General features: G+C 37.3%; 1 protein-coding gene across 1 annotated transcript in view; it reads left to right on the top strand.

Annotated features, from left to right (window-relative positions):
• acbd6 (acyl-CoA binding domain containing 6) overlaps positions 1–12,625 on the top strand; it is a 32,315-nt gene that overhangs the window by 2,390 nt on the left and 17,300 nt on the right. Inside the window, exons 4-6 of the mRNA XM_079638617.1 lie at positions 789–871; positions 4,378–4,483; positions 10,024–10,113. Coding sequence (XP_079494743.1) covers positions 789–871; positions 4,378–4,483; positions 10,024–10,113 — 279 coding nt within the window. The remainder of the gene's footprint in view (positions 1–788; positions 872–4,377; positions 4,484–10,023; positions 10,114–12,625) is intronic.

Raw genomic sequence — 12,625 nt, 5'->3', positions numbered from 1 at the left:
CAAGTAACCCAGTCTGACTGCCATCTAGACCAGCACAAAAGCACATAAACAAATTCCCCACCTTTTCCGAATGATCTGATTGTGTTAGTGTGTTAAAAAGAAGGCAGGCAGCTCCATTACAAGGTAGAGAAAGAGCCCTGGCGAGGGAGGAGAGACAATAGCTTGTTGCTGACCTCCTGTGCACTTCTGTTGTTTACGCGCACCTGCTGTGGAGAAGAAGAAAAAAAGAGCACAAATTTACGGTATTTTAATACAAGCCTGCTATTCAAACAGAAGTGCAGATGCAGCACTTTTCTGCCCTGAACTGTAATATTTTGAAGTCATTGAATTCAAATTGCTGTATAATAGAGCTGGCTGGCTGCACAAAGCAATTTTAATCTTTTCCTCAGCGACTTCCACCAGTGGTTGAATATCCAGAGTCCTTTGTGCTCGCCCTCTTGCTGTTGCCAAGTGCTGTGCTGTCTGTTAAAAAAGGAAGAAAAGTGAATATAACAATGTCAAATATACAAACCCCGTCAAGTCTAGCAACGTGTGCAATGTCCTGCCAGATTTCTGTCATATTTGAGCTCGATGGAGGCGTATTGTACCTTTCTCTTGTAAACTAAACTGAGAGTGACTACTGCTACTGTTGTGTTTCTGTCTTTTTATATAGTTTCATGTCCTGTTTGTTCAGCAGGCGAAGGATTTCACTTCAGTTTTGTGGCTTTTCAGATGTTTAAGACATTTAAATGGATCTCTAGGCTTCACTTGTGGGCATTGTGACAGTTTTCTGTTTCTTTTTTTTTTAGTCGTCGGAGCGAAGGGGAGGATATAATAGAACTGGATTCGGTGGGCCAGCGGTTAGCTCTCTATACCAGGAGGAAAAAATAAGGTAACAAGTCTTGCTAATGAATATGATTATTTTATTGTAATTTTTTTTATTTGATCCAGTGATCACTCTTGCATCAGTGATGCATGATTCATTTTCCTGCTCAAGGAACTCATGGATACCAGACGCCCCGGTGCTTCTTCCAACGAAACAAATTAAGGGCTGAATTCACATGGTTTTACCTCTTAAATTAACAGTATTAGTATGCAAGCACAGGGGGTGAAGAGGCCTTAGGAAGCACTGGAGTATAATTACTTTTTTTTATGATTATATCAATGATAGGAATGTAAAATGGATCCAGGCATGGATGGATAAAGAAATATATGGAAGTATCAATACAACAGGGGTTCGTTCCCCAAGTTGACGTGTCCCTGGAGAATGCGAGTCGTTCATTGGGGACGGAAGAGCAAAGAGGCAATTAACATCCCGTTCCCCCTCCTCTCCTCCCATTTGTCGCTCGCTGAGCGTCCCATTTCGGGCGTGACCCAATCAGACCGCCATGCAGACTGCTTCACTGCGTTCCAATTTCCAAGCTCTGTGATTGAGAGCCCTCCTGCATATTCAAACCTCTCGTTAGCATTTGATTAGAGCGTCTTAATGGATTCTGCATTGCCCGATTGCAAAACCAGATGACCTGTAACTCCAGGACCATCTCATTATTTTTTTTATTTTTTTTTTGTTGTTGCTCAAACTCACTTGAGAAACAACAGCCGATTGATCTGCCCAAGTTGCATAATCTTGTGCTTCTGCTGTAGTCATGAATGAGGAAGCTTCGTTCACTGTAGAATGCATGATAGACGAGTTGTTCTGTGACGCCTTGGAGAGAGATGAATCAGATTGATCTGATCTGATTGATGGGAGCAGAGGTGTCAGTTTCAGAATATCGGGCTATTTTGGAGGGCAGTGTGTATGTGTCAGCTCTGCTCGTCACTGATTGATGATGTTAAAGGGATAGTCCACCCAAAAAATGAAAATTCTGTCATCATTTACTCATGTCGTTACAAACATGTAGGCCTTTCTTCTGTGGAACATAAAAGATAATATTTTGAAGATTGTTGCTGCTAACCAAACAGTTTCAGTTCCATTGTATGGACTAAAAGACAATGAAACTCAATGGGAACCAAAGGTAAAATTTTTCGGACTATCCCTTTAACATTGCCTGCAAGTATGGATTCAGGCAGTAAACTTTTGAGTTATTATATTTTAATATCTATGTTTTAGTCTTTTAAGATTCCCCTGTATAATCTGCATTGAGGTCTGTTTGTGAAAACATGGACATAGTTCTTTTGTTTGGTCTCTCACTAGTCAGAAAACGTTGATCAAGCGTTGTGGAATGACAGAGTAGCCAGTGACCTTCCCAGAATGCTCAGCGGCATCGCTGATGCCATGTCGTTTATCAGTGGGCCATTAATCAGGTGTAAGCGTGGGCTTATGTGCGTGTGTGTACTCGGGCTTTAGGAGCACAGGCCAGCATCAGTCTGACGAATGAGCAGTTTTATTGATTAGTTGCCCCGGGAGACGGATGATGCCCACATGGCACAGACACACTGGGTCACGGTGAGACCACAAACACTCACATATTCATCCTTATTTACTATGAGTGAGATAAGGCCAGGTTTAGTGCACGCATATATGGGCATAAGCCATTTCCATGAATACGGTGGACGTTAGTGTCCCATAACTTTTTTGCTTTCGTTTTTTTAAAGTACAGATATGTTATTGAATTTGTTCAGAGAATTATTTGATATGTTAGACAAACTATTATATTAGATAAATGTAAGAGCAAGATGTTGTAGCTAATTTTAAACACCAATATTTTTTGTTTACCCCATAAAATTCTGATTTGGGCCTGTCACAAAAGGTAACCTTCATGAATACAATAAAATAAAAATGATTTTCATGTTACAAACTAGTTTAATTTAGGCTAAATTTACAACCATGTTTCTCATTTTGACTTGATAGTTTTTTCCATAGATAGATTTATTGTTTAATTTGATCAATTCTGCATATTTAACTGTAGTTTTGAAAATTACGAAATGTAGGATACACTTTTACCCAATCTAGCATGGCAATCTTTGAATTTTATTTATTATTTAAATATATATATTTTTGCATATTTAACTTTCATTTTAAAAATTACAAAATGTAGGATAAATTTACAACACTTGTCTTGTACCCATTCTAACATTAGTAGTTACTAATTAATACATTTTGTATATTTAACGTCAATTTAAAAAAATCACCAAATGTAGGATAAATTTACAACCCTCTTATCCATTGTGACATTTTTTTTTAAATCAATTTTGCCTACTTTAATAAAACAAAAAAAAAATATTTTTTGAACCTTATTTGTGGAAACTACAATAAATGTTTTTGTCCTACTGTAAGTAATTCATTGTGTTGTAGGGTGTCTTTCCAACTATTAAATCTCTATGAATGTGCCGAAACGAACGATGTCAAGTCTTGACTAGCACACAGGTTTTTTTTTTTCTTTTCTTAAAATTACAAGATTTTTAACCTATAAAACTTTAGATATGGCTTTGTTTATGCATTTATTACTTCTCGGTTAGATTACTGCAACTCTCTTTTCTATTCTATATTCTATTCTAGATTAGATTAGACTGGCACCTTCCCTGATGCATCAAGTTTTGCACAAAATGAATGCATTTATTCTGTTGGTATCAGACTACCACTGTGTGTATATATTTAATATTTCTATTTTGTATCAGTCTGTTGATTCTATGTATTAGGAATACTCTGACTGATTCAGTCTCAGAAATCACTTCATTTAAAGTTTGCCAGCCTGTATTTCCTGTCTCTCTCTCAGGCACGGAGGTCCCGTCCACTGCTAGTCTCATCTGCCCTGCCCCCTGTAATGAGAGTGAGGGGCGGCCACACAATAGGGCTCCAAATGCAATTAATCTGCCATCCTGCATGGGCAAGAGGGGCAGGGGTAAATCTCTTAATGAGATTTCTCCAACCAACTGTACCTCGTCCCCTATAACCCTTTTTCTTTCTGTCTCTCGATCTCTTGCTCTGCCCTGCCTGGTTCGGCCCAAATGCCACAAGGTGATTAGAGAGGAAAATAATTAAAACTGCTGTGGTGAGCGCCAGCCTCCTGAGAATGTGCCACTGAGGTGGATGGGCATGTGACCATGCCAGTAACATGATTTTTTTGCGGCATGCTGCACCTGTGCGCATCAGTTTGGCCCTGTTTAGCCTGGCATTATCTTGGATCATTACTCAGTCATATATATTTAAAAGATTCAGATTTTCTAGCGACAACTTTTACCCTGGTTATGTAACGTTAAGAATAGACTATTGGTTTATTATTTCCTTACTATGATTTAATGCTATTTCATCAGATGTTCTTTTAATTAATTTCTATGACATTTCGTAAAAGGTTTTGTGTCATCATTTGGTGTGCGAGGAGCCTCTTGGAATTGCTCTGTTTATTATTGCTTGAAAAAATTTCAGGGTATTTTCTTTTTTGTTGTGTTTTACTTCAGGGAAGAGGACAAAAATATTTTCGACTACTGTCGAGAGAACAACATCGAACACGTCAGCAAGGCCATCAGCTCCAAGAAAGTGGACGTGAACTCAAGGGACGAAGAGGTTGGCTTTTTCTTATATTTATACATTTTATAAATGTAGTAGTATTTTTTATAAATGATTACATTTTTTAAATACTAAAAATTAAGCATTTAACAGCATATTAGACTGAATTCTGAAGGATCATGTGACACTGAAGACTGGAGTATTGATGCTGAAAATTCAGCTTCTCCATCACAGGAAAAAATTACATTTTAAAACATATTAAAATAGAAAATGGTTATTTTAATTTGTAATCATATTTCACAATATTACTGTTTTACTGTATTTTCTATCAAAACATGCAGCCTTGTTGAACATAAAAGACTTCTTTCAAAAACATTTATAAGAAAATCGTCAACTTTTGACTGTATAATTATTTAAATTTATTTACACAAGTAAAGTGAATATTCCCTGTTCAGTGTGTAGGGACCTTGTGAACCGCAACCAGCTTTTTCACCCTACTCTCTCTCTCTCCATCCATGTAAAGAGATCAGTCCTCTGTATTTCCCACACGGCTAAAACTCCAAAGGTCACTGGATGCACCATTCATCCTCTCATCCCATTTTTATTCATACATCACCGTGACCAACTGGCCCGTTTCATTTCTTTCAGCACTCCAATTCTGAAAGTGGGGAACCAGTTGGCTCACCATCAGGTCGGCCAGATGGCAGCCTTTGTCAGTCCACCATTGTTTGTCTCGCTAGTGCGGTTCAACAGATGAACCAATAGAGGGCACTGATGAATTGAAATCTGGTGTGTAGACTTTCAGGCCCAACCACACTGATTTACATGGGGATGTGAATTAGAGAAGAAAACTGGTGGAATATTTTAAATGATGATATTTATTATAATCAATGCGCTTTTTTGTTGTAGCTGTGGCATAGCCTATGTCTATAGTGTGCAGGTGTGTGTTTGAATCAGGCTTCCCTTCTCGATCCATTTTTTTTTCTCATGCAATGAATAACTTTCATGTAATTATATATATATATATATATATATATAATGTGTGTGTGTTTTAAAATGAGGAGGCAAAGTCCTCACATTATTTATATATATATATATGTATGTAAATTTATGTCCCTGTTACACTTAATTTTCCTGGTTAAAAAAACATTACATAAAAGGAAAGACCAAATACAGTTCTATTTAGTATTTTTACACTAACTATGTAATGTTCTATTTAATAAATCAAGTATACATTTCATCAAGTTAGTTTTTTATTGCATTTTTACATTTATTCCAAAATAATAACAAGTCAGAAACAATTTAAACAATACATATTATTTGTGAACTAATGTTCAGCTTTTTAATGGTCAACTTATTTTCAGCAGCCATAAAGCGTATACACTGGTCACAGACACGAAGTGTAATTTCACAAAGCTGATTGCTCACTAAAACCCCCCACAGTCATCATGTTTTCAGACCATTTCAAGTTTGATTTTGGCTCAGGTGGCTGAGTTGTTTACTTAATTTTAATTAGTCTTCCCATTAACCCATCATTGTCTTCATTCAGACCGCACACGTAAACAAGAGGCGGGATTTATTCCACGAACCAATCATATCCGATCATATACAATCATATCGCAATGGAGGCATTGCCTCCTCTCACGTGACTTTCCCCCCATTCATTCTCAATTACCCCCCCCCCCCCACCCCCCCATCAAACTCACCGCACACTTTGGGGGTCTGTTAAAACTCAATGGGCTCATGGGAGGCAAGATTCCCACTGTAACTTTACCTGTGGGTGTCGCTATTGGACAGTTTTTACTTTCTAAAAACGAATGACTTTTACACTTTTTAATGTCACATTTTGTAATATTTGCGTTGTTTTATTTTTGTCACATCGATTATTTTCTCATCCAGTTTTTTTGGAGGACACACTGCCTCCCTTGGCTTGATTTTTCTGTGATCTTCCACCAATGCTTGCGCTACATCCTCAAGGTCACACCTGTGAGAAACAAGCCCTTGCTTCTAGCCTGAAGCCCTAAACACACTCTCTAACTCACTGCAGCATTAAGATGTGATGTACGCGGTACGCACTCTGCTCTGAACATAATGCCATTTGATGTTTTCAGCGGAGGCTGTTGCCAGTGGTTTAATTTGGGCTGAGATGAGCTTCATAGCTGCCATTTGACCTCCTACAGGTCGGCCCGTCTCTACAGGGGTCAAATACATTACCCTTAATGTACACGTGCAACTGGGTGCGGGGCAGTGGGGGAATAATCTCAGTCATGATGACAATAGGGAACTGGGAAACTTTGAGTTATTCAGGTGGGATGATAGTGGATTGTGGGCAGAGGGGTGCTGGGACCTGGGGGAGGTACCACACGCTTTACACTTCACTGCTGGAGAAATGGTTGAGAATGGACTGCATAACCATGGACACCCCCAAAGGTGGACGTGATTATTCCGGCTTGTCTGTGTGTGTTTTTCAATCTGAGAAAAGACTGATTAAATGCACTGACTGAAAAACTGCTTTGTTTTTTTATCTCGTTTAGATATTTGTGGGCCTTCACTTATAATAATAAGAATAACGTTATTTATAAATGTAGGCTCAGATAGAAAATATTGTATTTGGACATGTACAGTGAGGTCCAAATGTTTAAAAAAATGTAATTTAATTTATCAATTTCTATTATATTATATTATTAAAGACATTGACTATCTTAAACTTAAACGTTATTAGTGAGATTTGTTTATTTTCAATGTGGGAAATTTATGAAAATTTTCCATCATTGCTCTAATAATATGAAAAACAATGGTATTAACATTGAATTTTTATTTATTTAAGTATTCTCACTAGTGGTCTCTGTCTTTTGGGCCCACTGCACAAATGTTAAACCATGATATTCTTGGAGTACCATTTATAAAACACGATGTAAAAAAAAAGATCATTCAGTAGAACCACAGTATATTTCAAAGTACCATGATCATTTCCATCTCATTCCCGACCACCACATAGTATTTTTATAAAATAATTTATTTCTCAATCAGATAATGTTAAATGAAAACAATAGCATTCTAACCCATGCATTTATATCTGAAAATATAAGCATAGTGAGAGCTTTTCAGTGTGAATTTAAATGTTTTTCTGCCGCTTTGTTATGCTTTGCAATGGTGTTTCGTGTTTTTTCTTTCTTATTGTAATTGTGATGTCTTAAATGACCCTGTGTGTCTACACACGCCTCCAACAGGCACGAGCCCCTCCGCCTGAACAAAAGAGGGCCGGACTCATTTGTGCAAATGTCCCAAGAATTTCTTGCTTTCCTTTTCTCTCTCTGTTTGTGCTGGAGCTGCCCCATCAATTACAGGCAATTGAGCCGGCAGCTCTCCACCCTCTTTGGCAAGGACATTGTAAAGCAAGAGGTTTCCTATTCATCTGCACTGAGCCCTGTTCAATGCACCGCCCCGCAGTAGAGTCCATGCCTGTCACACTTAATCCAGAGCCCTCACACGGGACAGGAAGGTGTAATCAGTGGGATTTCTAGATCTTTACGGTTTCTAGAGCTCTTCCGCTTGGTTGGATGGAAATTGAAGAAGAGGATGTAGGGTTTTCCACGTCTTGGCTATCTTTGCTGAGACTGTCAATGCAAGGATGATTATAGCACTTTCTTTATTATTCACATCTGGTCAGAATTTCAAGAGATTGATGTTCTTGGTAAATATGCTTTAATAACAATGTGTACACAGTTAAGGGTCTTTAAGAAATATTATTACAATTTAAAATAACTTCTATTTGAATATATTTTAAAATGTAATTTATTTCTGTGTGAATTTTCAGCATCATTACTCCAGGCTTCGGTGTCACATGATCCTTCAGAAATCAAAATGCTGATTTTGTGCTTAAGAAACATTCCTTATTACTATCAATATTGAAAAGAGTAGCACTTCTGAATATTGTAGTGGAATTTCTTTTTTGGGGGATTCTATGATGAATAGAAAGTTCAAAAGAACCGTCTTTTGTAACATTATAAATGTCTCTACTGTCATTTTTGTTCAATTTAATGCTTTCTTGCTGAATAGAAGTATTATTTTCTTTAAATAATTTTTTACTAACCTCAAACTGGCCTAATTTTTATTATAATCATGTCTTTATAACTCGCAATGTGACCTTTTGTTTTGCCATTGCAACTTAGTTTTTTGCAACTTTCACAATGTGACTTTTCTTAATTTCAACTTTTTCTTGCAATTAACTTTTATTTTATTTTCTGAGGCAGAAACAGGATTCCATAGAAAGCACATCGTAATTGCACAGCTATGATAAAAGTATATATGAAATGGTCAAATATGTAGCAGTTCTAGCTGTGGAAACCACTACAATTTTGGATGTTTTGTGTAATGCAATTAAGTGTTTGAGAAAGACTTTGTAGACATGATAAAGACAAAGTAGTGCAGCATTATGTATCAGATGGTAATATGGAAATATACTATGGTACTGAATAATTACCATATTTATATACAATATATGAATATTACCATGATTCAAATGTCTAAAAGCTATGGTGTTATCATGGTACCGTGATAATAGCACCATGATACTTTTTTTTTATTATTCAAGCGCTGTGGATCCAGAGAATTGTTTGTCTTGGGAGCAGAGTGGGAGAAAAGAAAAATGTTTGGCTATATCTCTGATGAAAATTTGACAAACAGTCCAGGGGACACCCTCCGCTCCAAAAAAAAAAGAAATGTTTGTGGTGTAAGGCTTCAGACTCCCTCATAAATATCAATTTTAACATGCAGCAGTGGAGATCAATATAATTTCAGCCATGGATTACGACTTAAGGAGTTGGCTTTATCTAATTGGCCTTCACTGAAAAATGAACTCTGCAGGCTTGATAGGCACAAGCGGCTTCAGCCCTGGGGGGCGGCGCTGGTGATCAAGGGTCTACTCTCTTTTTGTCCCCAGAACCACATCAATCACCGCTAAAGAGTCTCCCGTCCCACTGCAATTTGTTTCTGGAGCGCCCAGGATCTTTCCCTCCCACAATGCCCTTCTCTCTCGCTTGCACGGTGGCCAGAGAAGAACTCATCCTGTCAGCACGTCGTTAAATAGTTGGGTCTAAAGGCTCTGAGTTATAAATTGTTGTGCATAATTTATTTTTTCTGGAGGAGAGAAATCTATTGTGAAGTTAACTTTATAGAGGTCCGCATAACAAAAGGGAATAAATGAATGTGTTAGGGGTGAAGAGGGATTCATCCATCTGAAGGAGTCGACCCATAGGTTGCGTGGTCTGCAGACACGTCTATGGTTTCGGGCTGCAGAGGTCCATCGCAAATACGGGCGGTTATTGAATATTCTACACGCCTCTTGGCTGGTGCTCATTTTTATGCTCTGAATCAAAGCCAGAAAGAGAGTTTATTAAATAACTGTATCTAAATCAGAGTAAGGGATTGAATTATGGGATCGAACTCCATAGATTGACTAAAAGACATATTATGCATTGTCTGCAGAAAAAAAACGAACCGAAATTTTTTAAATGTCTGCACAGAGATTTTGCATTTGCATCCACCATGATTTTTTTTCTTTTCTTTTATCGTAATAAATGATTTTTGTGTTTCAGGGCCGAGCTCTCCTGCACTGGGCGTGTGATAGGGGCCACAAAGACCTGGTGTCTCTACTCTTGCAGAATAACGCCGATATCAATAGCCAGGTGAGTCTGTAAACACACATGAAGACATTCTGGCTGATAAAGATGACTAGATCATTTTCTTTTGTATTTTGCCCATCAACAAACACAGACTGACAAAGGCGATTGCACAATGGATTGCTGTGAACTGTAGTCAAGTGGGTTTATGTTCAATAATATAAAATAAAACAAACAATATATTGAATTTTGAGACTGAGATTTAAATCATGTGAATAATTGATGGGCATGTCATGCAATTAATTTCTTTAAAATCTATTTAAAAATAAATTCTTAAGAAAAAAAGTCCTAATATCGACCAATACTGGAACAAAATATGATGACAAATATATTATGTAAATTAGGGATGTGATATTATTTTTAATTTTTTTACTTATTAATTGTGCATGCTCATTTCCTATATTTTTACATTTAGATTACCTTTGCCGTCATCTACATTTTCCTTTAAAGTATATATTTAAAAACACTAATAATTGCATTAAATGTAATCTTTATCAAAAAAAATTAATAAACATTTTTCATAAATGTTGTATTTTTCACTGTACATAATGTTTATAATGTGTATACCTAACTTCACTTGTAGCATTTAAAACTTTTTTTTGTGTGTGTTTTTATATATATACATATACCAATTAGTTTACATTTTTGTGATAATGTATCCCTTTATTGAGATAGTATATAGATAGACAGTAACAGTGTGGGAAGAGTGGAATGGGAAAGGTGCCCACAATGGTATCGGTTCCGACAGTATACAATTTTAATTAAGTCCATTCATCAGTTGTATATCATCAACATGAAAATAATTATAAGCTTATCAGCCAGAATTGTATTATTGGTGCATCCCTAGTGTATTCACACGTACGCATTAGCTGTGTTAATGCTAGCTTTACTTCTTGAGTTACTACTGGTATTATTTGTGGTTTCTTGGCAGTCAGTACACTCGTTTTGAGGTAAATATGTATGAAGTCAATTTATGAGCTGAATACTGTGGACTTCTGTGTATTTATATAGAAGTATATATTTTACTTTTCGATCGCAGAGCTAAAAGACCCTCATCATCACTAATCTGAGAGAACAGTGTACTGGGAAGTCCTACTGCCATCCTCCATCCCTGAGATTAGCAGCGGCTGTACTTTAATCATTTAGGGATATCGTATCGGCGTATTACGATGGGCGTTAAGCAACACACTGTAAGCAGGTAGCTGTGTTTAAAAAAAAAAAACAATACAGGTCATAATGGCAGATTTGGCTTTGTCTTAAGCTGGCTGAATACTGCATTGGGAAATTAATACGGTGAAGTACAGTTATGCGGTCACTGGCTTGATCTGATTCTCGCTAAGACAAATCAATTGGAAGTAATCAGCCAAATTGTTTGCATTATACAACCCATATAATCAGAGCATTTGCAAATGACTCTCTCTCTTTTTTTTTGGTGGCGGTGGACCTTTATTGTGCGAGCAGAGCAAATGCTTGGCCTAGACGACAATCAATGCTCTTCTATTGTTGTTTTTTAACAGGTACACTAATGTGAAATCCCCACTAGAGCTACAATAGAGAACATAACGTCATATTATATGAAATAGACATTTTATCACTGGCTCTGTATAGCATATATAATCATATAAAGTTGTTATGTGCATAATAACACAGAATACGGTTACCGATTAATCAATTAAAAAGAAAAATAATATATATATATACACTTAATCACTGGCCACTTTATTAGGTACACCTATTCAACTGTTCGTTAACGCAAATATCTAATCATCCAATCACATGGCAGCAACTCAATGCATTTAGGCGTGTGGACATGGTTAAGACAATCTACTGAAGTTCAAACTGAGCATCAGAATGGGAAATGAAAGATGATTTAAGTGACTTTGGACGTGGCATGGTTGTTGGTGCCAGGCAGGCTGGTCTGAGTATTTTAGAAACGGCTGTTCTTCTGGGATTTTCACACACAACCATCTCTAGGGTTTACAGAGAATAGTCAGGAAAAAAAAACTAAATATCCAGTGCGCGGCAGTTCTGTGTGTGAAAATGATCACAGAGGTCAGAGGAGAATTGCCAGACTGGTTCGGGCTGATAGAAAGCAACTCAAATAACCACTCTTTACAGCCGAGGTCTGCAGAAGAGCATCTCTGAGGAATGTTTCCAGCACCCTTTTGAATCTATGCCATACATATGGATCATAGGTGGTCCCCTTACATGAATACAGCCATGTATTAGTCTACAGATGTCCTTCAAAGTTCTGTGCTGGGTTACTGCACTGACCAGCTGGAGGTGAATATTGCTGGACGACAGCAGGAGAATTACTGAGGGCAGATTTATTAAGTAGCGTTCAGGTGGCATGAGAGAAAATATGGCCGTGTTAAATCATGCTACTGCTCCTGCCAAAATTATTATCCTATGTTAATACTTTCAGGAAGTGTGATTTGATAGCAATATAAAACTTAGTAGCCACTCATTAGGTTCAAGTGTGAGCCATGACTGCGTTTGAAAAGCACACGACGAAACC

Source organism: Phoxinus phoxinus, assembly GCF_949152265.1.
Source record: "Phoxinus phoxinus genome assembly, chromosome: 15".
Taxonomy (NCBI): Eukaryota; Metazoa; Chordata; class Actinopteri; order Cypriniformes; family Leuciscidae; genus Phoxinus; species Phoxinus phoxinus.
This window is presented reverse-complemented; position numbering and strand designations above follow the sequence as displayed.